This window comes from Oncorhynchus clarkii, unplaced genomic scaffold, assembly GCF_045791955.1.
Source record: "Oncorhynchus clarkii lewisi isolate Uvic-CL-2024 unplaced genomic scaffold, UVic_Ocla_1.0 unplaced_contig_782_pilon_pilon, whole genome shotgun sequence".
NCBI classification, from domain to species: Eukaryota; Metazoa; Chordata; class Actinopteri; order Salmoniformes; family Salmonidae; genus Oncorhynchus; species Oncorhynchus clarkii.
Genome location: NW_027258353.1, coordinates 17,501 through 45,352, shown reverse-complemented (window position 1 = coordinate 45,352; position 27,852 = coordinate 17,501). Strand labels below are relative to the sequence as shown.

The 27,852-nt window shown below is 45.7% G+C and overlaps 2 protein-coding genes across 2 annotated transcripts in view; both read left to right on the top strand.

The window, feature by feature from the left end:
- Positions 1–7,612, top strand: part of LOC139396791 (FRAS1-related extracellular matrix protein 2-like) — a gene marked incomplete at its 5' end in the record, with an annotated part of 44,708 nt that extends 37,096 nt beyond the window's left edge. Inside the window, 4 exons of the mRNA XM_071143705.1 lie at positions 3,992–4,179; positions 4,621–4,767; positions 7,077–7,457; positions 7,550–7,612. Coding sequence (XP_070999806.1) covers positions 3,992–4,179; positions 4,621–4,767; positions 7,077–7,457; positions 7,550–7,612 — 779 coding nt within the window. The remainder of the gene's footprint in view (positions 1–3,991; positions 4,180–4,620; positions 4,768–7,076; positions 7,458–7,549) is intronic.
- Positions 7,613–13,511: 5,899 nt separating this feature from the next.
- The window catches only part of LOC139396790 (RING finger protein 150-like), a 17,525-nt gene continuing 3,184 nt past the window's right edge, over positions 13,512–27,852 (top strand). Inside the window, exons 1-3 of the mRNA XM_071143704.1 lie at positions 13,512–13,986; positions 25,002–25,252; positions 25,615–25,769. Coding sequence (XP_070999805.1) covers positions 13,533–13,986; positions 25,002–25,252; positions 25,615–25,769 — 860 coding nt within the window. The 5' untranslated portion in view covers positions 13,512–13,532. The remainder of the gene's footprint in view (positions 13,987–25,001; positions 25,253–25,614; positions 25,770–27,852) is intronic.

Below are 27,852 nucleotides of genomic sequence, written 5' to 3'. Positions count from 1 at the left end.
CTCACTTAGTTCTTTATCTGATATGGAAGAACCTGCCAGAAGGACAGAAGTCTCTACAGCACTTCACCAATCTGGACTTTATGGGGGAGTGGCCAGACGGAAGCCACTCCTGAGAAAAAGGCACATGACAGCATGCCTGGAGTTTGGCACGTGAAAGCCCTATGTCTGGAGAAAACCAGACAAAGCGTATCACCCATCTAACACCAACCCTACCGTGAAGCATGGTGGTGGCAGCATCATGCTTTGGGGATGCTTTTCAGCGACTGGGAGACTGGTAAGGATATAGGGAACAATGAATGAAGCCAAATACATTCAAATCCTTGAAGAGAACCTGCTTCAGAGTTCAAACGACCTTAGACTGATGTGAAGATTTACGTTCCAACAGGACAATGACCCCAAGCACACAGCCAAACCAACGCTGCAATGGCTTCAGAACAAGAATGTGAAAGGCTTTGAGTGGTCCAGCCAAGGCCCAGACTTAAATCCCATTTAAAATCTGTGGAAAGACTTGAAGATTGCTGTTCACTGCTGCTCCTCATCTAACTTAACCACTTCTCCAATCGCTGTTGAAATTCTGATATTCGTCGCAGAGCAACACGAGACGTAGGCCAATGTCATAGGCCTATCGACAACCAGTTTCTCAAAACCCTTTCGGGTTAAAATTCCAGCTAAACTTGTAGAGGACAGAGAGTTAAAGGCCTAACTAAGTAAATAAAGAGCCCTACTACACTGAAACATGGTTGTGAACCTCTCCATACACATTGGTCGCTCATTAGTGGTACCGTTGGGTTTAGTAGACTACAGGGGTGTAGTGGTACCGTTGGGTTTAGTAGACTACAGGGGTGTAGTGGTACCGTTGGGTTTAGTAGACTAACAGGGGTGTAGTGGTACCGTTGGGTTTAGTAGACTACCAGGGGTTTAGTAGACTACCAGGGGTGTAGTGGTACCGTTGGGTTTAATAGACTACCAGGGGTGTAGTGGTACCGTTGGGTTTAGTAGACTACCAGGGGTGTAGTGGTACCGTTGGGTCTAGTAGACTACAGGGGTGTAGTGGTACCGTTGGGTTTAGTAGACTACCAGGGGTATAGTGGTACCGTTGGGTTTAGTAGACTACAGGGGTGTAGTGGTACCGTTGGGTTTAGTAGAATACAGGGGTGTAGTGGTACCGTTGGGTTTAGTAGACTACAGAGGTGTAGTGGTACCGTTGGGTTTAGTAGACTACAGGGGTGTAGTGGTACCGTTGGGTTTAGTAGACTACCAGGGGTGTAGTGGTACCGTTGGGTTTAATAGACTACCAGGGGTGTAGTGGTACCGTTGGGTTTAGTAGACTACCAGGGGTGTAGTGGTACCGTTGGGTTTAGTAGACTACCAGGGGTGTAGTGGTACCGTTGGGTCTAGTAGACTACAGGGGTGTAGTGGTACCATTGGGTTTAGTAGACTACCAGGGGTATAGTGGTACCGTTGGGTTTAGTAGACTACAGGGGTGTAGTGGTACCGTTGGGTTTAGTAGACTACAGGGGTGTAGTGGTACCGTTGGGTTTAGTAGACTACCAGGGGTGTAGTGGTACCGTTGGGTTTAGTAGACTACAGGGGTGTAGTGGTACCGTTGGGTTTAGTAGACTACCAGGGGTGTAGTGGTACCGTTTATCAGGGGGGTTTATCACTACACCATGAGGGGGGTTTATCACTACACCATGAGGGGGATTTATCACTACACCATGAGGGGGATGGGGGTTTATCACTACACCATGAGGGGGAGGGGGGTTTATCACTACACCATGAGGGAGGTTTATCACTACACCATGAGGGGGAGGGGGGTTTATCACTACACCATGAGGGGGGTTTATCACTACACCATGAGGGGGATTTATCACTACACCATGAGGGGGAGGGGGTTTATCACTACACCATGAGGGAAGTTATCACTACACCATGAGGGGGGTTTATTTCTACACCATGAGGGGAGTTATCACTACACCATGAGGGGGGTTTATTTCTACACCATGAGGGGGGTTTATCACTACACCATGAGGGGGGTTTATCACTACACCATGAGGGGGGTTTATCACTACACCATGAGGGGGGTTTATCACTACACCATGAGGGGGAGGGGGTTTATCACTACACCTTGAGGGGAGTTATCACTACACCATGAGGGGGGTTTATCAATACACCATGAGGGGGAGGGGGATTTATCACTACACCATGAGGGGGGGGGGGTTTATCACTACACCATGAGGGGGAGGGGGATTTATCACTACACCATGAGGGGGTTTATTACTACACCATGAGGGGGGTTTATCACTACACCATGAGGAGGGTTTATCACTACACCATGAGGGGGTTTATCACTACACCATGAGGGGGGTTTATTACTACACCATGAGGGGGGTTTATCACTACACCATGAGGGGGATTTATCACTACACCATGAGGGGGGTTTATTACTACACCATGAGGGGGGTTTATTACTACACCATGAGGGGGGTTTATCACTACACCATGAGGGGGGTTTATTACTACACCATGAGGGGGGATTATCACTACACCATGAGGGGGATTTATCACTACACCATGAGGGGGTTTATCACTACACCATGAGGGGGAGGGGGGGGTTATCACTACACCATGAGGGGGAGGGGGGGGTTATCACTACACCATGAGGGGGAGGGGGATTTATCACTACACCATGAGGGGGAGGGGGATTTATCACTACACCATGAGGGGGTTTATTACTACACCATGAGGGGGGTTTATCACTACACCATGAGGGGGAGGGGGATTTATCACTACACCATGAGGGGGTTTATCACTACACCATGAGGGGGAGGGGGGGGTTATCACTACACCATGAGGGGGAGGGGGGGTTATCACTACACCATGAGGGGGAGGGGGGGTTATCACTACACCATGAGGGGGAGGGGGGGGTTATCACTACACCATGAGGGGGGTTTATCACTACACCATGAGGGGGATTTATCACTACACCATGAGGGGGGTTTATCACTACACCATGAGGGGGGTTTATCACTACACCATGAGGGGGATGGGGGTTTATCACTACACCATGAGGGGGATGGGGGTTTATCACTACACCATGAGGGGGGTTTATCACTACACCATGAGGGGGTTTATCACTACACCACGAGGGGGAGGGGGGTTTATCACTACACCATGAGGGGGGTTTATCACTACACCATGAGGGGAGTTATCACTACACCATGAGGGGGGGTTTATCACTACACCATGAGGGGGGTTTATCACTACACCATGAGGGGGGGTTTATCACTACACCATGAGGGGAGTTATCACTACACCATGAGGGGGGGTTTATCACTACACCATGAGGGGAGTTATCACTACACCATGAGGGGGATTTATCACTACACCATGAGGGGGGTTTATTTCTACACCATGAGGGGAGTTATCACTACACCATGAGGGGGGTTTATCACTACACCATGAGGGGGGTTTATCACTACACCATGAGGGGGGTTTATCACTACACCATGAGGGGGGTTTATTACTACACCATGAGGGGGGTTTATTACTACACCATGAGGGGGGTTTATTACTACACCATGAGGGGGAGGGGGGTTTATCACTACACCATGAGGGGGGTTTATCACTACACCATGAGGGGAGTTATCACTACACCATGAGGGGGAGGGGGGTTTATCACTACACCATGAGGGGGGTTTATCACTACACCATGAGGGGGGTTTATCACTACACCATGAGGGGGATGGGGGTTTATCACTACACCATGAGGGGGATGGGGGTTTATCACTACACCATGAGGGGGGTTTATCACTACACCCCGAGGGGGAGGGGGGGTTATCACTACACCATGAGGGGGGTTTGTGTTTGTGTGTGTGGGGAGGGTATTAATGTACAGTACACTGTCCCGCAAATGTCTGGCAAAGTGATCTGTTTGTCCTGCATCTGGGTATTTTAAATGTCATCACCTTACCTGTCCTTCTCCTCCTAGATGCTGTGATCTACGGCCGTGTGATGGTTGACCCCGTCCAGTCGCTAGGCAACTCCTTCCAGTGTCACATACAGCAGGTCTTCCTGTGTACCGGCGCTGACGGTTACATACCAAAATATCGCCCCGGCAACGGAGAGTACGGTTGCCTTGCCGATGCCTCGTCTCTGCTCTACAGGCTGAAGATACTGGTATGTAACAATGTGTACAGTGTGTGTCTGTGTGTCTGTGTGTGTGTGTGTGTGTGTGTGTGTAGTGTGTGCTTTATCAACATTATAAAATTGTTAAACCAACAACAGGATTCTGTTTTCCCCCTCTTCTCTCTGTCTGTCTCTCTCTCTCTCTCTCTCTCCCCTCTCTCACTCCCCCTCCCCTCTCTCTCTCCCCCTCCCCTCTCTCTCTCCCCCTCCCCTCCCCTCTCTCTCTCCCCCTCCCCTCCCCTCTCTCACTCCCCCTCCCCTCTCTCTCTCCCCCTCCCCTCTCTCTCTCCCTCCCCCTCCCCTCTCTCTCTCCCCCTCCCCTCTCTCACTCCCCCTCCCCTCTCTCTCTCTATCCCTCCCCTCTCTCTCTCCCCCTCCTCTCTCTCACTCCCCCTCCCCTCTCTTGCTCCCTCTCACCTCTCCCTCTCCCAGGACAAGGCTGAGCCAGAGAGCCAGGACGTAGAGTTTGGAGGTATCCTATTTGAGGCCCGTCTGGCTGGGGACACACCCGGTGCTTTCCCCCTGGTCTCTCAACCTGATGCTGACGGGTTCAGCCTCTCTTCAGCTCCTCTCTTCCAGGTCAGTCAGCCAATCAGTCAGCCAGTCAGTCTGTCAGTCAGTCTGTCAGTCAGTCTGTCAGTCAGTCAGCCAGTCAGTCAGTCAGTCTGTCAGCCAGTCAACTCAGCCAGTCAGTCAGTCAGTCTGTCAGCCAGTCAACTCAGCCAGTCAGTCAGCCAGTCAATCAGCCAGTCAGCCAGTCAGTCTGTCAGTCTGTCAGTCAGTCAACTCAGCCAGTCAGTCAGCCAGTCAGTCAGTCAGCCAGTCAATCAGCCAGTCAGTCAGCCAGTCAGTCAGTCAACTCAGCCAGTCAGTCAGCCAGTCAGTCAATCATCCAGTCCTCTCAGTCAGTCAGTCAGTCTGTCAGTCAGTCAACTCAGCCAGTCAGTCAGCCAGTCAGTCAATCATCCAGTCCTCTCAGTCAGTCAGCCAGTCACTCAGCCAGTCAGTCAATCATCCAGTCCACTCAGTCAGTCAGTCAGCCAGTCAGTCAATCAGTCCACTCAGTCAATCAGTCAATCAGCCAGTCAGTCAACCAGTCCACTCAGTCAGCCAGTCAATGAGCCAGTCAATCAGCCAGTCAATCAGCCAGTCAGTCAACTCAGCCAGTCAGCCAGTCAGTCCACTCAGCCAGTCAGTCAGCCAGTCAGTCAATCAGCCAGTCAGTCAATCAGCCAGTCAGTCAGTCCTCTCTTCCAGGTCAGTCCACTCAGCCAGTCAGTCAATCAGCCAGTGAGTCTGTCAGTCAGTCAATCAGCCAGCCAGTCAGCCAGTCAGTCAATAGGCAAGTCAGTCTGTCAGTCAGTCAATCAGCCAGTCAGTCTGTCAGTCAGTCAGTCAGCCAGTCAGTCAGTCAATCAGCCAGTCAGTCAGTCAATCAGCTGTCAATCAGCCAGTCAGTCTGTCTGTCAATCAGCCAGTCAATCAGCCAGTCAGTCTGTCAGTCAATCAGCCAGTCAGTCTGTCAGTCAATCAGCCAGTCAATCAGCCAGTCAGTCTGTCAGTCCACTCAGCCAGTCAGTCAGCCAGTCAGTCAATCAGCCAGTCAGTCAATCAGTCAGTCCACTCAGCCAGTCAATCAGCCAGTCAATCAGCCAGTCAGTCAATCAGCCAGTCAATCAGCCAGTCAGTCAATCAGCCAGTCAGTCTGTCAGTCAGTCAATCAGCCAGTCAGTCAATCAGCCAGTCAGTCAATCAGCCAGTCAATCAGCCAGTCAGTCAATCAGCCAGTCAGTCAATCAGCCAGTCAGCCAGTCAGCCAGTCAGCCAGCCAGTCAGTCAGCCAGTCAGCCAGCCAGTCAGCCAGTCAGCCAGTCAGTCAGTCAGTCAGTCAGCCAGTCAACTCAGCCAGTCAGTCAGTCAGTCAGCCAGTCAGTCAGCCAGTCAAAGCTTTCACTTTGAATAAAAAAATTGTAATCTCCACTACACACATATAACCCCCTCTCTCCCTCCTCTCTTCCTCCTCTCTCCCTCCTCTCTTCCTTCTATCCTCTCTCCCTCCTCTCTCCCTCCTCTCTTCCTCCTATCCTCTCTCCCTCCTCTCTCCCTCCTCTCTCCCTCCTCTCTTCCTCCTCTCTCCCTCCTCTCTCCCTCCTCTCTCCCTCCTCTCTTCCTCCTCTCTCCCTCCTCTCTTCCTTCTATCCTCTCTCCCTCCTCTCTCCCTCCTCTCTTCCTCCTATCCTCTCTCCCTCCTCTCTCCCTCCTCTCTCCCTCCTCTCTTCCTCCTCTCTCCCTCCTCTCTCCCTCCTCTCTCCCTCCTCTCTTCCTCCTCTCTCCTCCTCTCTTCCTTCTATCCTCTCTCCCTCCTCTCTCCCTCCTCTCTTCCTCCTATCCTCTCTCCCTCCTCTCTTCCTCCTATCCTCTCTCCCTCCTCTCTCCCTCCTCTCTTCCTCCTCTCTCCCTCCTCTCTCCCTCCTCTCTCCCTCCTCTCTTCCTCCTCTCTCCCTCTTCTCTCCCTCCTCTCTTCCTCCTCTCTCCCTCCTCTCTCCCTCCTCTCTCTCTCCCTCCTCTCTTCCTCCTCTCTCCCTCCTCTCTCCCTCCTCTCTCCCTCCTCTCTCCCTCCTCTCTCCCTCCTCTCTCCCTCCTCTCTCCCTCCTCTCTTCCTCCTCTCTCCCTCCTCTCTCCCTCCTCTCTCCCTCCTCTCTTCCTCCTCTCTCCCTCCTCTCTCCCTCCTCTCTTCCTCCTATCCTCCCTACATCTACATTTACATTTTTTGTCATTTATCAATGGCTACTTACAATTAGTGCATTTATCTTAAGATAGCTCGGTCAGACAACCACATCACTCCTTTCTCATCCATCTCTCCTCCCTTCATCCATCTCTTCCATCAGGTGGCTGCTGGTCATGAGTGGTACATCCATGCTGTCTACACCGTGCGCTCCAGGGACCACGGCAACCGCAACTACAACAACCATAATCACGCTGTCGGCAAGCGGAGTCTGTTCCTGCAGCACCACGTCATCTCCAGCAGGGGGCGCCAGAAGAGAGCAGCTCCAGAGAAAGAGAGAGGACAGGACCAGGACAGGGGGACCAACCTCCGACACGTCCACCTGCAGAGAGCGCCCAGCCTCGGGCAGAGCTGGGCCGAAGGTCCCCTGATGACTGGGAGCTGGGAGCTCCAGGAGAGGGGGGAAGGTCCGGTGGGAAGCCCAGAAAGGGAGACCTTGGATGGGGCCAAGGCGTCCGTGACACTGGCGGTGGTGGTGCTGGTGGTAGGGTGTCTGGGAGGGGTGGTGGTGTACGCTGTGTTCGTTAGGAGCTCCGCGGATTGCCTCTCCTCCTCTTGTTTCTCCTCTTCCTCAAGGAGAGCATTGCCCCAAGGAAGAGAGGAGGGGAAGAACAGGAGAGGAGGAGGAGGAGGAGGTGAAAGAAGAGGAAGAGGAGGGGATGGGAGGAACAGGAGAGGAGGAGGAGGAGGAGGAGAAAGAAGAGGAAGAGGAGGAGATGGGAGGAACAGGAGAGGAGAAGGTAGTGATGAAGATAGTTCAGAGGTGTAACGAGTTCTGATTATTACCCCTCCTCCTCCTCTTCCTCCTCCTCCTCTTCTTTCTCTTCCTCCTCCTCCTCTTCTTCCTCCTCCTCTACTTTCTCCTCCTCTGCCTCTTCCTCCTCCTCCTCCTCTTCTTTCTCTTCCTCCTCCTCCTCTTCTTCCTCCTCCTCTACTTTCTCCTCCTCCGCCTCTTCCTCCTCCTCCTCTTCTTTCTCTTCCTCCTCCTCCTCTTCTTCCTCCTCTACTTTCTCCTCCTCCGCCTCTTCCTCCTCTTCTTTCTCTTCCTCCTCCTCCTCTTCTTTCTCCTCCTCTTCTTTCTCCTCCTTCTCCTCCTCCTCCTCTTCTTTCTCCTCCTCCTCCTCTTCTTCCGCCGCCTCTTCTTTCTCTTCCTCCTCCTCCTCCCCTTTTTACTCCCCCTCCTCTTTTTACTCCTCCTCCTCCTCTTCCTCCTCCTCCACTTCTTTCTCCTCCTCTTCCTCCTCTTTCTCTTCCTCCTCTTCCTGCTCTTTTTTCTCCTCCTTTTCTTTTTCCTCCTCCTCTTCCTCCTCCTCCTCCTTTTCATTCTCCTCCTCTTCCTCCTCCTCTTCATCTTCCTTTTCTTCCTCCTCCTCCTCTTCTTTCTCCTTTTCCAGGGGACCATTGCCACAAAGATAGTTAGTGGTGCAACCACAAATATACACTACCGTTCAAAATTTTGGGGTCACTTAGAAATGTCCTTGTTTTTGAAAGAAAAGCACATTTGTTGTCCATTAAAATAACATCAAATTGATCAGAAATACAGTGTAGACATTGTTAATGTTGTTAATGACTATTGTAGCTGGAAACGGCAGATTTTTGGGGGGAATGTCAACATAGGCGTACAGAGGCCCATTATGACCTGAAGCAGGACATTTCCACCTTTAGATTTTGTTGCGTAGAGAAACTTAAGATATCAGACATGGGGAGATGATATTAACTCTGAGTAAAAGAGAATGTTTTTGGATTTTCACCCTCCAGATATTATTTCCTAAAGGACTTAATGATGAAATGCCTTTGTATGTTATGTTGTGAATTTGAACATGCATTATGCCCCTATATCAGATTACTCTGACGTTTTTCATACGATGTACCCAATGATTAATGGAAACTTGCTCGGTAGGTCTATGTCCTCATTGTGGCTTTAGCAGCTTCTGATAGGCTAATTGACATCATTTGAGTCAATTGGAGGTGTAAGGTGGATGTATATTTGGTATCATTGAATGCGAAGACCAACAACCGCCAAAACATCTATTATATAAGGACATGAATGAATGTCACTCTGAACTATCCATTCTAACCACGACAGAGAGAGAGAGAGAGAGGACAGACAGACTCTCCAACAGAAACAAACTTTACAACAGAGATCACGACAACACACTGAGCGTAAATATATTTATTGATTGTAATTATTCCCGAATGAGTGAGCGTTCATGTGCAAAGGATTAGCATTTAAATTGTTATAATTATCAACTGTCTGTTGCCTTATCTCAGTCGACCCCCATGCCGGTTTAGCCCACTAGGGCACATTCGCTATCATTTCCTTGTAACTATCTACTGTTTGTTTATGCATTTCTGTGAATTTATTAGTTAGTAAATAAATGATTTAAGACAATTGACGTATGGATGACTGGGTTCGTAGTGAAGACTGGGTTTGTGCAGATAACCAACAATTTACGACGTTTGGAATGAGACTAACATGAGGTAAGATAAAAAAAGTCATTAATCAGATATTAAAATATCTGAAAAGTTATATTAGGAAAACTACAACTTTGTAATATGAATATTTTCCCTGGTGCCCCGACTTCCTAGTTAATTACAGTTACATGATTATTCAGTTTAATCGCGTAATAATAATTACAGAGAATCTTTGATAAATAAGTCTTCAGTTTAATGACACGACACCACTCAGGAAGGAGACGCGTTCTGTCTCCTAGAGATGAACGTACTTTGGTGTGCGAAAAGTGCAAATCAATCCCAGAACAACAGCAAAGGACCTTGTGAAGATGCTGGAGGAAACAGATACAAAAGTATCTATATCCACAGTAAAACGAGTCCTATATCGACATAACCTGAAAGGCAGCTCAGCATGGAAGAAGCCACTGCTCCAAAACCGCCATAAAATAGACAGACTACGTTTTGCAACTGCACATGGGGAAAAAGATCGTACTTTTTGGTGAAATGTCCTCTGGTCTGATGAAACAAAAATAGAACATTTTGGCCATAATGACCATCGTTATGTTTGGAGGAAAAAGGGGGAGGCTTGCAAGCCGAAGAACACCATCCCAACCGTGAAGCATGGGGGTGGCAGCATCATGTTGTGGGGGGTGCATTACTGCAGGAGGGACTGGTGCACTTCACAAAATAGATGGCATCATGAGGGAAGAAAGTATGTGGATATATTGAAGCAACATCTCAAGACATCAGTCAGGAAGTTAAAGCTTGGTCGCCAATGGGTCTTCCAAATGGACAATGACCCCTAGCATACTTCCAAAGTTGTGGCAAAATGGCTCTCAGGATCAACTACCACATAGTCCACACGCTCACCTTCACTCGAAACCATCAATCCAACACGCTCTTTTTCTGAAAACAAAAAGACAGGAGGGACTTTTATTCTGAAACACATACTTTTTTATATTGAATGAAAAAAGTGGGACTCTTATTCTGAAAACATACTTTTATTTTGAAACAGATATGCAGCGCCATACCATAGAAAGGTATTAGAAATGTGCTTGGTTCCTAATGAACTAACCTGGTAAATTAGGAAAAGAAACTGTCAAAATAAAGGTCTGTGTTTCAGAATAAAAGTGCCCTCCTGTCGCTGGTAAAGACAATCACACAGAATTACACGTACACAGGATGGGTCATACATTGATTACTAATCCTGTCATAAAGGAAAACATTCCTAGCGGACGGAACAGATATGACGGCTGGTTACACAAAGAAATGGGGTTGGGTTTTGAATGAAAGAGCGGGAAGACTGAGGAACAAAGGAATTTGGTCTCTGATGGAACCTTGTAAAGCTATCGTAAATACAGAATCTTATGCATTCTAAATAACCGCCCATTTGGAAAAGGAGAATGCAAGAAATATTTACTCTGAGCCGTGCTTCAATCGGTTGGTCATAGATGGAAGACCGTGTTGTCCAACAGAGATCTTCCTGTCCTCTGAAGAATGTCTGATAGAATAGATGCGTTGTCATGTATCGTGTGTTTTGGTAGAAGAGATACTTTGTCCATCCTTCCCTAGCCCACATTAACAGCTGCTGCTGATCACTCAGCGGCAAGGAGGTATCACTTCTTTAGTGAATAAGAGTTCAAAGTTCATACCAAATGGCCATACTTTAAGCTCACGTAGAAGTTGGCTTTGTTCTGTAGTTTGATATTAGCCCTTTTAACGTATGGACCGTCGTCCTCATGTCCTCGGGAACACAAATGTTACATTTTCGTAAAGGGCTTATGTAGTGGTGGAGAGAAGGGCATGTTTCATAGTTCACAACCAATGTCTGTTCACATGGGCGGGGCCACTGAGTTGAGCCTAGTTCACTTATGAAAACAAATTCTCTCATTTAAAACCTAAAATTACATTTCATCTTTTCGTAAATAGTTTCATATTTAAACATTTAAATTGCGCAACAATTTCATGTGAATCCGATAACTAGAATGTGTAGACTTTCCAAGTTACAGTTTATGTCATCCTGTCATCAGTAATAATGTCTCAGATGACAACTGATCTGACATCATATTCATTAAGTACCAACGCATCTTTTCAACTGGTTAGATTACCGAAATACGGTTCTGGCCCCCATCCTTTTGATGTTTTCAGACTCTCTATGTTAACCAAGGGCTTTCCAAGAGTCACTCTGTAGAGTAGAGAGAGAGAGCGGAAAGGGGGGAAGGTATTTATGGGGGTCATAAACTTCACCAACAGGCCGACGTCATGACACCTCCCTCGCCAAGGCCATTCTGACGAGGAGGATGAGGAGGAGAGGTAAAGAGACAAGATTATCTCTGATGTTAATGAAGTCAGTATGTATCAGTCAAATATAGGGCTCGGATAAAAAGTGGTTTACTACGAATTTAATTTATTTGGGTAACAGACATATTCAACAAAATGTACAATGTGGACCCAGAAGATATCACTTCGATGTATCAATTAAAACGCTTGTTTCCAAAGTGGTCCTCGATGGTAAAAACAACACCACATATAATGATTAAAGGTCCCCAAAGCGCACACATCCCTGAGTCGCTCGTCTTTTCAGTTCGCTGCAGCTAGCGACTGGAACGAGCTGTGGTGTGGTGTCATGTGGTGTTGCTACCATGCTGTGTTGTCATGTTGTGTTGCTACCTTGCTGTGTTGTCATGTTGTGTTGCTACCATGTTGTGTTGCCATGTGGTGTTGCTACCATGTTGTGTTGTCATGTTTTGTTGCTACCATGTTGCGTTGTCATGTGGTGTTGCTACCATGTTGTGTTGTCATGTGGTGTTGCTACCATGCTGTGTTGTCATGTTGTGTTGCTACCATGTTGTGTTGTCATGTGGTGTTGCTACCATGTTGCGTTGTCATGTGGTGTTGCTACCATGTTGTGTTGTCATGTTGTGTTGCTACCATGTTGTGTTGTCATGTTGTGTTGTCATGTGGTGTTGCTGCCATGCTGTGTTGTTGTCTTAGGTCTCTCTATGTTGTGTTGTCATGTGGTGTTGCTACCATGTTGTGTTGTCATGTGGTGTTGCTACCATGCTGTGTTGTTATGTGTTGCTGCCATGCTGTGTTGTTATGTGTTGCTGCCATGCTATGTTGTTGTTGTCTTAGGTCTCTCTATGTTGCGTTGTCATGTGGTGTTGCTACCATGTTGTGTTGTCATGTGGTGTTGCTACCATGCTGTGTTGTCATGTTGTGTTGCTACCATGTTGTGTTGTCATGTGGTGTTGCTACCATGTTGCGTTGTTATGTGTTGCTATCATGCTGTGTTGTTATGTGTTGCTATCATGCTGTGTTGCTACCATGCTGTGTTGTCATGTGTTGCTACCATGCTGTGTTGTTATGTGTTGCTACCATGCTGTGTTGTTATGTGTTGCTGCCATGCTATGTTGTTGTTGTCTTAGGTCTCTCTTTATGTTGTGTTGTCTCCCTTTTTTTAATGTGTAATCCCAGGCCCCTGTCATCACAGGAGTCCTTCTTGCCTTTTGGTAGGCCGTCATTGTAAATCATAATTTGTTCTTAAACTGACTTGTCTAGTTAAATATAGGTTGAATAAAATATTATTTTTGTTTTTAAGTATGCAAGAAAGCCCATATTATTATCGAAGAGGTGAATGTGCCACAACACGCCACACCGCTAGATGGCGATACTGCTGTTCCTCATTCTACACTGTCAACACGGCTCCACTTCTTCCTTTCTCTGCTCCGTCAAAAACAACAACAGGCGTCTCTTACCGACACAGCATTTCATACACTATTATTCTAACCAAACAAAACGACTTATCTAGATAATATTAGGGTTAACATCGATGCAACCAGTTCCAGAGTAGTTACAGTTTTCTTCGTGTTCATTTATAGACACGGCGAAGTGTTGAAAATGAAAATGAGTTTGGGTTTAGCCGTGAAGCTAAACGTTTAGCAAGAGGCACTGGGGTGTGTTCACAAATAACAAAACGATAGACCGGTCAGGGTGGAGAAAAACAACCCAGCTATATTATGGAGTATCTAGATTAAGTGTCGGATCGTACTACATTACATTCTGCCCAAAGGACAAAAGGAGAGACAGTCAAACCCAGTTAGTTATGACCATGTCGCTGATCCAGGCCTGCCGCAGTTTGGTCTTATCTACATGGCTTTTATCGTTTTGTTTCGTCCACTTCTTCTGTTTAGATTTCACCGTGGCCGAGAGAGAGGAGTGGTACACCGCTTTCATCAATATCACCTACATAGATCCGATCACCTCTATGATCCGGACGGAGAAGACTGAATGCGGTCGATATGGGGAACATTCACTGAAACGCGACGCCAAAGGAGTCGTGATACTTCCATCTCTTTCCCAGGACTGGCAAGCCTGTGATCCGGGTACCTTGTTCCCGGTTCCGGTCCAAGGCAGTGCATGGATAGCCCTGATAGCCAGTGGAAACTGCACCTATAAGGAAAAGATTCGACACGCAGCGAACCAAAACGCCTCGGCCATAGTCATATTCAACGTTGGATCGAGCAACGCCAATGATACAATCACCATGTCATATTCAGGTAACAGTATTGACTCGCTAGATAGTCATCTGATTTATCGGCTCACACAGTGTAGATTTCCTCTATGCAATTAACATCCCATCATGCTTAGGGTATAAAAAAAAAAGCCCAGTTTCCCAGTATTTGCCAAGCCACTTGAAGAATCTATAACAAGGTGCTTTGAAGCTGTTCTGGCAGCTGGTGGTGGCCCAACGCCTTATTAAAACACTATGTTGTTGATGTGTCCTTGTTATTTAGGCAGTTACGTTTATGTAGCTATGCGTTAACCATTGATCACACAACCAGGCAGACTGGTATGGCCTCTGCCATAGGAACCCAGTCTACTCTTGTGTGTGTCTGAGAGAGAGAGAGCTTTCATCCAGACCTTATTGTTCTGACTGCCAGAGACGAGCTCATTGGTTAAGGCGCTGGTCATTCTGCCAACTATACAACTATCTTTATGTTATCTCACTGCATAGACTAGAGAATGCTGTGTGTCTATAGGGAGTAGAGAATGCTGTGTGTCTATAGCAACTAGAGAATGCTGTGTCTCTATAGGGAGTAGAGAATGCTGTGTGTCTATAGGGAGTAGAGAATGCTGTGTGTCTATAGGGAGTAGAGAATGCTGTGTGTCTATAGGGAGTAGAGAATGCTGTGTGTCTATAGGGAGTAGAGAATGCTGTGTGTCTATAGCAACTAGAGAATGCTGTGTCTCTATAGGGAGTAGAGAATGCTGTATGTCTATAGGGAGTAGAGAATGCTGTGTGTCTATAGGGAGTAGAGAATGCTGTTTGTCTATAGCAACTAGAGAATGCTGTGTCTCTATAGGGAGTAGAGAATGCTGTGTGTCTATAGGGAGTAGAGAATGCTGTGTGTCTCTATAGGGAGTAGAGAATGCTGTGTGTCTATAGGGAGTAGAGAATGCTGTGTGTCTATAGCAACTAGAGAATGCTGTGTCTCTATAGGGAGTAGAGAATGCTGTGTGTCTCTGTAGGGAGTAGAGAATGCTGTGTCTCTATAGGGAGTAGAGAATGCTGTGTGTCTATAGGGAGTAGAGAATGCTGTGTGTCTATAGGGAGTAGAGAATGCTGTGTGTCTATAGGGAGTAGAGAATGCTGTGTGTCTGTAGGGAGTAGAGAATGCTGTGTCTCTATAGGGAGTAGAGAATGCTGTGTGTCTATAGGGAGTAGAGAATGCTGTGTGTCTCTGTAGGGAGTAGAGAATGCTGTGTGTCTCTGTAGGGAGTAGAGAATGCTGTGTCTCTATAGGGAGTAGAGAATGCTGTGTGTCTATAGGTAGTAGAGAATGCTGTGTCTCTATAGGGAGTAGAGAATGCTGTGTGTCTCTATAGGGAGTAGAGAATGCTGTGTGTCTCTATAGGGAGTAGAGAATGCTGTGTGTCTATAGGTAGTAGAGAATGCTGTGTCTCTATAGGGAGTAGAGAATGCTGTGTGTCTCTATAGGGAGTAGAGAATGCTGTGTGTCTATAGGGAGTAGAGAATGCTGTGTGTCTATAGGGAGTAGAGAATGCTGTGTGTCTATAGGGAGTAGTGAATGCTGTGTGTGTGTATAGGGAGTAGTGAATGCTGTGTCTCTATAGGGAGTAGAGAATACTGTGTCTCTCTACAGGGAGTAGAGAATGCTGTGTCTCTATAGGGAGTAGAGAATGCTGTGTGTCTATAGGGAGTAGAGAATGCTGTGTGTCTATAGGGAGTAGAGAATGCTGTGTCTCTATAGGGAGTAGAGAATACTGTGTGTCTATAGGGAGTAGAGAATGCTGTGTGTCTCTATAGGGAGTAGTGAATGCTGTGTGTCTATAGGGAGTAGAGAATGCTGTGTGTCTCTATAGGGAGTAGAGAATGCTGTGTGTCTATAGGGAGTAGAAAATGCTGTGTGTCTATAGGGAGTAGGGAATGATGTGTGTCTCTATAGGGAGTAGAGAATGCTGTGTGTCTATAGGGAGTAGAGAATGCTGTGTGTCTATAGGGAGTAGGGAATGATGCGTGTCTCTATAGGGAGTAGAGAATGCTGTGTGTCTATAGGGAGTAGAGAATGCTGTGTGTCTCTATAGGGAGTAGTGAATGCTGTGTGTCTATAGGGAGTAGAGAATGCTGTGTGTCTATAGGGAGTAGAGAATGCTGTGTGTCTATAAGGAGTAGAGAATGCTGTGTGTCAATAGGGAGTAGAGAATGCTGTGTCTCTATAGGGAGTAGAGAATGCTGTGTGTCTATAGGGAGTAGAGAATGCTGTGTGTCTCTGTAGGGAGTAGAGAATGCTGTGTCTCTATAGGGAGTAGAGAATGCTGTGTCTCTATAGGGAGTAGAGAATGCTGTGTGTCTGTAGGGAGTAGAGAATGCTGTGTGTCTCTATAGGGAGTAGAGAATGCTGTGTCTCTATAGGGAGTAGAGAATGCTGTGTGTCTCTGTAGGGAGTAGAGAATGCTGTGTGTCTCTATAGGGAGTAGAGAATGCTGTGTGTCTCTATAGGGAGTAGAGAATGCTGTGTGTCTATAGGTAGTAGAGAATGCTGTGTCTCTATAGGGAGTAGAGAATGCTGTGTGTCTATAGGTAGTAGAGAATGCTGTGTCTCTATAGGGAGTAGAGAATGCTGTGTGTCTATAGGTAGTAGAGAATGCTGTGTGTCTCTATAGGGAGTAGAGAATGCTGTGTGTCTATAGGGAGTAGAGAATGCTGTGTGTCTATAGGGAGTAGAGAATGCTGTGTGTCTATAGGGAGTAGTGAATGCTGTGTGTGTCTATAGGGAGTAGTGAATGCTGTGTCTCTATAGGGAGTAGAGAATACTGTGTCTCTCTACAGGGAGTAGAGAATGCTGTGTCTCTATAGGGAGTAGAGAATGCTGTGTGTCTATAGGGAGTAGAGAATGCTGTGTGTCTATAGGGAGTAGAGAATGCTGTGTCTCTATAGGGAGTAGAGAATGCTGTGTCTCTATAGGGAGTAGAGAATGCTGTGTGTCTCTATAGGGAGTAGAGAATGCTGTGTGTCTATAGGGAGTAGAGAATGCTGTGTGTCTCTATAGGGAGTAGTGAATGCTGTGTCTCTATAGGGAGTAGAGAATGCTGTGTCTCTATAGGGAGTAGTGAATGCTGTGTGTCTATAGGGAGTAGGGAATGATGCGTGTCTATAGGGAGTAGAGAATGCTGTGTCTCTATAGGGAGTAGAGAATGCTGTGTGTCTATAGGGAGTAGAAAATGCTGTGTGTCTATAGGGAGTAGGGAATGATGCGTGTCTCTATAGGGAGTAGAGAATGCTGTGTGTCTATAGGGAGTAGAGAATGCTGTGTGTCTATAGGGAGTAGGGAATGATGCGTGTCTCTATAGGGAGTAGAGAATGCTGTGTGTCTATAGGGAGTAGAGAATGCTGTGTGTCTCTATAGGGAGTAGTGAATGCTGTGTGTCTATAGGGAGTAGAGAATGCTGTGTGTCTATAGGGAGTAGAGAATGCTGTGTGTCTATAAGGAGTAGAGAATGCTGTGTGTCAATAGGGAGTAGAGAATGCTGTGTCTCTATAGGGAGTAGAGAATGCTGTGTCTCTATAGGGAGTAGAGAATGCTGTGTGTCTATAGGGAGTAGAGAATGCTGTGTGTCTCTGTAGGGAGTAGAGAATGCTGTGTCTCTATAGGGAGTAGAGAATGCTGTGTCTCTATAGGGAGTAGAGAATGCTGTGTGTCTGTAGGGAGTAGAGAATGCTGTGTGTCTCTATAGGGAGTAGAGAATGCTGTGTCTCTGTAGGGAGTAGAGAATGCTGTGTGTCTCTATAGGGAGTAGAGAATGCTGTGTGTCTCTATAGGGAGTAGAGAATGCTGTGTGTCTATAGGTAGTAGAGAATGCTGTGTCTCTATAGGGAGTAGAGAATGCTGTGTGTCTATAGGTAGTAGAGAATGCTGTGTCTCTATAGGGAGTAGAGAATGCTGTGTGTCTCTATAGGGAGTAGAGAATGCTGTGTGTCTCTATAGGGAGTAGAGAATGCTGTGTGTCTATAGGGAGTAGAGAATGCTGTGTGTCTATAGGGAGTAGAGAATGCTGTGTGTCTATAGGGAGTAGTGAATGCTGTGTGTGTCTATAGGGAGTAGTGAATGCTGTGTCTCTATAGGGAGTAGAGAATACTGTGTCTCTCTACAGGGAGTAGAGAATGCTGTGTCTCTATAGGGAGTAGAGAATGCTGTGTGTCTATAGGGAGTAGAGAATGCTGTGTGTCTATAGGGAGTAGAGAATGCTGTGTCTCTATAGGGAGTAGAGAATGCTGTGTCTCTATAGGGAGTAGAGAATGCTGTGTGTCTCTATAGGGAGTAGAGAATGCTGTGTCTCTATAGGGAGTAGAGAATGCTGTGTGTCTATAGGGAGTAGGGAATGATGCGTGTCTATAGGGAGTAGAGAATGCTGTGTCTCTATAGGGAGTAGAGAATGCTGTGTGTCTATAGGGAGTAGAGAATGCTGTGTGTCTCTATAGGGAGTAGAGAATGCTGTGTCTCTATAGGGAGTAGAGAATGCTGTGTCTCTATAGGGAGTAGTGAATGCTGTGTGTCTATAGGGAGTAGGGAATGATGCGTGTCTATAGGGAGTAGAGAATGCTGTGTCTCTATAGGGAGTAGAGAATGCTGTGTGTCTATAGGGCGTAGAGAATGCTGTGTGTCTCTATAGGGAGTAGTGAATGCTGTGTGTCTATAGGGAGTAGAGAATGCTGTGTGTCTATAGGGAGTAGAGAATGCTGTGTGTCTATAGGGAGTAGAGAATGCTGTGTCTCTATAGGGAGTAGAGAATGCTGTGTCTCTATAGGGAGTAGAGAATGCTGTGTGTCTCTATAGGGAGTAGAGAATGCTGTGTCTCTATAGGGAGTAGTGAATGCTGTGTCTCTATAGGGAGTAGAGAATGCTGTGTGTCTCTATAGGGAGTAGAGAATGCTGTGTGTCTATAGGGAGTAGAGAATGCTGTGTCTCTATAGGGAGTAGAGAATGCTGTGTCTCTATAGGGAGTAGAGAATGCTGTGTGTCTCTATAGGGAGTAGAGAATGCTGTGTCTCTATAGGGAGTAGAGAATGCTGTGTCTCTATAGGGAGTAGTGAATGCTGTGTGTCTATAGGGAGTAGGGAATGATGCGTGTCTATAGGGAGTAGAGAATGCTGTGTCTCTATAGGGAGTAGAGAATGCTGTGTGTCTATAGGGCGTAGAGAATACTGTGTGTCTCTATAGGGAGTAGTGAATGCTGTGTGTCTATAGGGAGTAGAGAATGCTGTGTCTCTATAGGGAGTAGAGAATGCTGTGTGTCTCTATAGGGAGTAGAGAATGCTGTGTGTCTCTATAGGGAGTAGAGAATGCTGTGTGTCTCTATAGGGAGTAGAGAATGCTGTGTGTCTCTATAGGGAGTAGAGAATGCTGTGTGTCTCTATAGGGAGTAGATAATGCTGTGTGTCTCTATAGGGAGTAGAGAATGCTGTGTCTCTATAGGGAGTAGAGAATGCTGTGTCTCTATAGGGAGTAGAGAATGCTGTGTGTCTCTATAGGGAGTAGAGAATGCTGTGTGTCTCTATAGGGAGTAGAGAATGCTGTGTGTCTATAGGGAGTAGATAATGCTGTGTGTCTCTATAGGGAGTAGAGAATGCTGTGTCTCTATAGGGAGTAGAGAATGCTGTGTGTCTCTATAGGGAGTAGAGAATGCTGTGTCTCTATAGGGAGTAGAGAATGCTGTGTCTCTATAGGGAGTAGAGAATGCTGTGTGTCTCTATAGGGAGTAGAGAATGCTGTGTCTCTATAGGGAGTAGAGGATGCTGTGTGTCTCTATAGGGAGTAGAGAATGCTGTGTCTCTATAGGGAGTAGAGAATGCTGTGTGTCTCTATAGGGAGTAGAGAATGCTGTGTCTCTATAGGGAGTAGAGAATACTGTGTGTCTCTATAGGGAGTAGAGAATGCTGTGTGTCTCTATAGGGAGTAGAGAATGCTGTGTGTCTATAGGTAGTAGAGAATGCTGTGTGTCTCTATAGGGAGTAGAGAATGCTGTGTCTCTATAGGGAGTAGAGAATGCTGTGTCTCTATAGGGAGTCGAGAATGCTGTGTGTCTCTATAGGGAGTCGAGAATGCTGTGTGTCTCTATAGGGAGTAGAGAATGCTGTGTGTCTCTATAGGGAGTAGAGAATGCTGTGTGTCTCTATAGGGAGTAGAGAATGCTGTGTGTCTCTATAGGGAGTAGAGAATGCTGTGTGTCTCTATAGGGAGTAGATAATGCTGTGTGTCTCTATAGGGAGTAGAGAATGCTGTGTCTCTATAGGGAGTAGAGAATGCTGTGTGTCTCTATAGGGAGTAGAGAATGCTGTGTCTCTATAGGGAGTAGAGAATGCTGTGTCTCTATAGGGAGTAGAGAATGCTGTGTCTCTATAGGGAGTAGAGAATGCTGTGTGTCTCTATAGGGAGTAGAGAATGCTGTGTCTCTATAGGGAGTAGAGAATGCTGTGTGTCTCTATAGGGAGTAGAGAATGCTGTGTCTCTATAGGGAGTAGAGAATGCTGTGTGTCTCTATAGGGAGTAGAGAATGCTGTGTCTCTATAGGGAGTAGAGAATACTGTGTGTCTCTATAGGGAGTAGAGAATGCTGTGTGTCTCTATAGGGAGTAGAGAATGCTGTGTGTCTATAGGTAGTAGAGAATGCTGTGTGTCTCTATAGGGAGTAGAGAATGCTGTGTCTCTATAGGGAGTCGAGAATGCTGTGTCTCTATAGGGAGTCGAGAATGCTGTGTGTCTCTATAGGGAGTAGAGAATGCTGTGTGTCTATAGGGAGTAGAGAATGCTGTGTGTCTCTATAGGGAGTAGAGAATGCTGTGTGTCTCTATAGGGAGTAGAGAATGCTGTGTGTCTCTATAGGGAGTAGATAATGCTGTGTGTCTCTATAGGGAGTAGAGAATGCTGTGTGTCTCTATAGGGAGTAGAGAATGCTGTGTGTCTCTATAGGGAGTAGAGAATGCTGTGTGTCTCTATAGGGAGTAGAGAATGCTGTGTCTCTATAGGGAGTAGAGAATGCTGTGTGTCTCTATAGGGAGTAGAGAATGCTGTGTGTCTCTATAGGGAGTAGAGAATGCTGTGTGTCTCTATAGGGAGTAGAGAATGCTGTGTGTCTCTTTAGGGAGTAGAGAATGCTGTGTGTCTCTATAGGGAGTAGAGAATGCTGTGTGTCTCTATAGGGAGTAGAGAATGCTGTGTCTCTATAGGGAGTAGAGAATGCTGTGTCTCTATAGGGAGTAGAGAATGCTGTGTGTCTCTATAGGGAGTAGAGAATGCTGTGTCTCTATAGGGAGTAGAGAATGCTGTGTCTCTATAGGGAGTAGAGAATGCTGTGTGTCTCTAGGGAGTAGAGAATGCTGTGTGTCTATAGGGAGTAGAGAATGCTGTGTGTCTCTATAGGGAGTAGAGAATGCTGTGTGTCTCTATAGGGAGTAGAGAATGCTGTGTGTCTCTATTAGAGCTCGACCGACTATGATTTTTCAACACCGATACCGATTATTGGAGGACCAAAAAAAGCAGATACCGATTAATCAGACTGTATTTTATTTATTTGTAATAATGACAATTATAAAATCAATTTTGCCTCAAGTAAATAATGAAACATGTTCAATTTGGTTTAAATAATGCAAAAACAAAGTGTTGGAGAAGAAAGTAAAAGTGCAATATGTGCTATGTAAAAAAGCTAACGTTTCAGTTCCTTGCTCAGAACATGAGAACATATGAAAGCTGGTGGTTCCTTTTAACATTTGTCTTCAATATTCACGGGTAAGAAGTTTTAGGTTGTAGTTATTATAGGACTATTTCCCTCTATACCATTTGTATTTCATTAACCTTTGACTATTGGATGTTCTTATAGGCATTTTGGTATTGCCAGTGTAACAGTATAGCTTCCGTCCCTCTCCTCGCTCCTCCCTGGGCTCGAATCAAGAACACATCAACAGCCATCATCGAAGCATGGAGTAGAGAATTTTGAATTAATTTATTTCACCTTTATTTAACCAAGTAGGTCAGTTGAGAACAAGTTCTCATTTACAACTGCGACCTGGCCAAGATAAAGCAAAGCAGTGAGACACAAACAACAACACAGAGTTACACATAAACAAACATACAGTCAATAATACAATAGGAAAGTCTATATACAGTGTGTACATATGAGGTAAGATTAGGGAGGTAAGGCAATAAATAGGCCATAGTGGTGAAGTAATTACAATATAGCAATTAACACTGGAGTGATAGATGTGCAGATGATGATGTGCAAGTAGAGATACTGGGGTGCAAAAGAGGAAGATAAATAAATATGGGGATGAGGTAGTTGGGTGGGCTATTTACAGATGGGCTATTTACAGATGGGCTATTTACAGATGGGCTATTTACAGATGGGCTGTTTACAGATGGGCTATTTACAGATGGGCTATTTACAGATGGGCTACTTACAGATGGGCTATTTACAGATGGGCTACTTACAGATGGGCTATTTACAGATGGGCTATTTACAGATGGGCTATTTACAGATGGGCTATTTACAGATGGGCTATTTACAGATGGGCTATTTACAGATGGGCTATTTACAGATGGGCTATTTACAGATGGGCTATTTACAGATGGGCTATTTACAGATGAGCTGTTTACAGATGGGCTATTTACAGATGGGCTGTTTACAGATGGGCTATTTACAGATGGGCTGTTTACAGATGGGCTGTTTACAGATGGGCTGTTTACAGATGGGCTATTTACAGATGGGCTATTTACAGATGAGCTGTTTACAGATGGGCTGTTTACAGATGGGCTATTTACAGATGGGCTATTTACAGATGAGCTGTTTACAGATGGGCTGTTTACAGATGGGCTGTTTACAGATGGGCTATTTACAGATGGGCTATTTACAGATGGGCTATTTACAGATGAGCTGTTTACAGATGGGCTATTTACAGATGAGCTGTTTACAGATGGGCTGTTTACAGATGGGCTATTTACAGATGGGCTATTTACAGATGGGCTATTTACAGATGAGCTGTTTACAGATGAGCTGTTTACAGATGGGCTATTTACAGATGGGCTATTTACAGATGGGCTATTTACAGATGAGCTGTTTACAGATGGGCTGTTTACAGATGGGCTATTTACAGATGGGCTATTTACAGATGGGCTATTTACAGATGGGCTATTTACAGATGGGCTATTTACAGATGAGCTGTTTACAGATGGGCTGTTTACGGTATGGTGACCAGTGAGCTGAGATAAGGGGGGACTTTACCCAGCAGAGACTTGTAGATAACCTGTAGCCAGTGGGTTTGGTGACGAGTATGTAGCGAGGGCCAGCCAACGAGAGCATACAGGTCGCATTGGTGGGTAGTTTATGGGGCTTTGGTGACAAAATGGGTGGCACTGTGATAAACTGCATCCAGTTTGCTGAGTAGAGTGTTGGAGGCTATTTTGTAAATGACATCACCGAAGTCGAGGATCGGTAGGATGGTCAGTTTTACGAGGGTATGTTTGGCAGCATGAGTGAAGGATGCTTTGTTGCGAAATAGGAAGCCGATTCTAGATTTAATTTTGGATTGGAGATGTTTGATATGGGTCTGGAAGGAGAGTTTACAGTCTAACCAGACACCTAGGTATTTGTAGTTGTCCACGTAGTCTAAGTCAGAGCCGTCCAGAGTAGTGATGTTGGACAGGCGGGCAGGTGCAGGTAGCGATCGGTTGAAGAGCATGCATTTAGTTTTACTTGTATTTAAGAGCAATTGGAGGCCACGGAATGAGAGTTGTATGGCATTGAAGCTTGCCTGGAGGGTTGTTAACACAGTGTCCAAAGAAGGGCCAGAAGTATACAGAATGGTGTCGTCTGCGTAGAGGTGGATCAGAGACTCACCAGCAGCAAGAGCGACATCATTGATATTTACATAGGCTCCCTGGCCTGTGTGCAAATGTAGGCATGTAAATGTGCCCATTTGGCGATCTGATAGTATTTCTGATTGGCTTAACTCACCACCTGACCACCACTAATGACCTGAGGAGCTTCTCAAAGTAATGTTTTCTTCAGCTCAGACAGCAAGCAAACAAATTCTGTTTTTATAGAAAATAATTTTGAGAATGGCAATAGTTCCTCAAAGTATTTGAACAAATCTTTCCATTTCGATGAACCACTCAGTGTGAAAAGGGGAATATGTCATGCTCTGATCCAGTGGAAATGTCATGCTCTGATCCAGTGGAAATGTCATGCTCTGATCCAGTGGAAATGTCATGCTCTGATCCAGTGGAAATGTCATGCTCTGATCCAGTGGAAATGTCATGCTCTGATCCAGTGGAAATGTCATGCTCTGATCCAGTGGAAATGTCATGCTCTGATCCAGTGGAAATGTCATGCTCTGATCCAGTGGAAATGTCATGCTCTGATCCAGTGGAAATGTCATGCTCTGATCCAGGAGGAAATGTCATGCTCTGATCCAGGAGGAAATGTCATGCTCTGATCCAGTGGAAATGTCATGCTCTGATCCAGTGGAAATGTCATGCTCTGATCCAGTGGAAATGTCATGCTCTGATCCAGTGGAAATGTCATGCTCTGATCCAGTGGAAATGTCATGCTCTGATCCAGTGGAAATGTCATGCTCTGATCCAGTGGAAATGTCATAAAATAAGCCTGCTTGATTACTTATTTTCCCTTGTGCAAATAGCAGATGTCTGTTCCTTGCTCACTGGCATGGAGAAACTCTGAGGACACACAGAATATTTTATTACAATATTGCAAGTTTGCTAGAGAGAAAGCATGTGACCCAAGTTAATAGTTTTACTCGTTGTGTAACTATTGTTACTTTCATTATTACGTGTTTTTACCTTAAGCATTTCACTGTTAGTCTGTCGTTGTTAACGGGACAAATACAATTTGATTGATTTTACAGGTTGACCTTTTATGCATCTTGTCCTGGAGGAAGAACTGAGTGATTTCCGCTAGATAGGCCAGCTGCAAAATCCAAAAAATAGGCTATAAATATAAAAATTCTCGTTCACTTTCTCCCCTCCTCCCTCCCCTGTCAGGTATGGGTGATGTGGTCGCCGTCATGATCCCAGAACCTAAAGGTCGCGAGGTCGTCGCTCTGCTGGAGCGGAACGTCACGGTAACCATGCACATCACCATAGGAACGCGTAACCTCCAGAAGTACGTGAGCAGGACGTCGGTGGTGTTCGTCTCCATCTCCTTCATCATCCTGATGATCATCTCTCTGGCCTGGCTCGTCTTCTACTATATACAGAGGTTCAGATACGCCAACGCACGAGACCGTAACCTGGTAGGGTTCAGTAACACACCAGACTACAACACCTGTTGCAGACAAGGCATATATTTGATTTCTGAGGGCCAACTCCTAGTCTTCTATCTCTCCTCTCTCACTCTCTCTCACTCACTCTCTTCTTCCTTCTGTCTCTCTCTCTCTCTCACCCCTTCTCTCTCACCCCTTCTCTCTCTCTCACCCCTTCTCTCTCTCTCTCTCACCCCTTCCCTCTCTCTCTCTCACCCCTTCCTCTCTCTCTCCCTCATCCCTCTGGCCCCTTCCTCTCTCTCCTCTCTCTCTCCTCTCTCTCTTCTCTCTCTCTTCTCTCTTCTCTCTCTCTTCTCTCTTCTCTCACTCTCTCTCTCTCTCTCTCCTCTCAGAGGCGTCTGGGAGATGCAGCTAAGAAGGCCATCAGTAAGCTGCAGGTCAGGACCATCAGGAAGGGAGACGGGGAGACGGAGTCAGACTTTGATAACTGTGCCGTGTGTATCGAGGGTTACAAGCCAAACGACGTGGTCAGGATACTACCCTGCAGGTAACCAAACACTAACCCTCTATGTCAGGATACCACCCTGCAGGTAACCAAACGTGAACCCTCTATGTCAGGATACTACCCTGCAGGTAACCAAACATTAACCCTCTACGTCAGGATACTACCCTGTCAGGATACTACCCTGCAGGTAACCAAACTACCTTAACCTGTCTAGGACTGGGGTTCCGCTAGCCAGTGAAAGTGCAGGGCGCCAAATTCAAAACAACAAAAATCTCATAATTAAAATTCCTCAAGCATACAAGTATTTTACACCATTTTAAAGATAAAATTCAAAAAGGATTTACAGCGAAAGCACACCATCTGATTATGTTAGGTCACCACCAAGCCACAGAATAAACACAGCCATTTTTTCCAGCCAGATAGAGGAGTCACAAAAAGCAGAAATAGAGAGAAAATGAATCACTAACCTTTGATTATCTTCATCAGATGACACTCATAGGACTTCATGTTACACAATACATGTATGTTTTGTTTGATAAAGTTCATATAAAAACATCCGAGTTTACATTGGCGCGTTAGGTTCAGTAGTTTTAAAACATGCAGTGATTTTGCGGAGAGCCACATCAATTTACAGAAATACTCATAATAAACATTGATAAAAGATACAACTATTATACATGGAACTTTAGATAAACTTCTCCTTAATGCAACCGCTGTGTCAGATTTAAAAAAAACTTTACAGAGAAAGCAAACCATGCAATAATCTGAGTACAGCCTTTAGACAACAAAGCAGCCAAAAAGATACCCGCCATATTGGGTAGTCAACATTACTCAGAAATAGCATTTGAAATATTCACTTACTTTTGATGATCTTCATCAGAATGCACTCCCAGGAATCACAGTTCCACAATAAATGTTTGATTTGTTCGATAATGTCCATCAGTTATGTCCAAATATCTTCTTTTGTTAGAGCGTTTGGTAAACAAATCCAAAAGCGCATTCAGGTCGCACCGAACGTCGGACGAAAAGTTCAAAAGGTTCCGTTACAGCCAGTAGAAACATGCCAAACTAAGTATGGAATCAATCTTTAGGATGTTTTTAACATAAAACTTCATTAATGTTCCAACCGGACAATTCCTTTGTCTGTACAAATGAAGTGGAACGTAGCTACCTTTCACGTGAGCGCGCCAGACCGAGGCTGTGGCACTCTGCCAGACCGAGGCTGTGGCACTCTGCCAGACCACTCACTCATAGAGCCCTTATGAGCCCCTCCTTTAGAGTTGAATCCTCAAAACAGGTTCTAAATACTGTTGACATCTAGTGGAAGCCCTGGGAAGTGAAACATAACTAATATCTCCCTGTGGTGGGGCCTGAGTTGAAAAACTACAAACCTCAGATTTCCCACTTCCTGGTTGGATTTTTTCTCAGGTTTTTGCCTGCCATATGAGTTCTGTTATACTCACAGACATCATTCAAACAGTTTTAGAAACTTCAGTGTTTTCTATCCAAATTTACTAATTATATGCATATTTTAGCTTTTATGGCGGAGTAGCAGGCAGCTTAATTTGGGCACGTTTTTTCATCCAAGTTACCCAATACTGCCCCCTACCCCAAAGAAGTTAACCCCACTTATTACCGTCTACGTTAACCCCACTTATTACCCTCTACGTTAACCCCACTTATTACCCTCTACGTTAACCCCACTTATTACCCTCTACGTTAACCCAACTTATTACCCTCTACGTTAACCCAACTTATTACCCTCTACGTTAACCCAACTTATTACCCTCTACGTTAACCCAACTTATTACCCTCTACATTAACCCCACTTATCAACCTGTCTGAACCCCACTTATCAACCTGTCTGAACCCCACTTATCAACCTGTCTGAACCCCACTTATCAACCTGTCTAAACCCCACTTATCGACCTGTCTGAACCCCACTTATCGACCTGTCTGAACCCCACTTATCAACCTGTCTGAACCCCACTTATCAACCTGTCTGAACCCCACTTAGTACCCTCTACATTAACCCCACTTATCGACCTGTCTGAACGCCACTTATCGACCTGTCTGAACGCCACTTATCAACCTGTCTGAACGCCACTTATCGACCTGTCTGAAC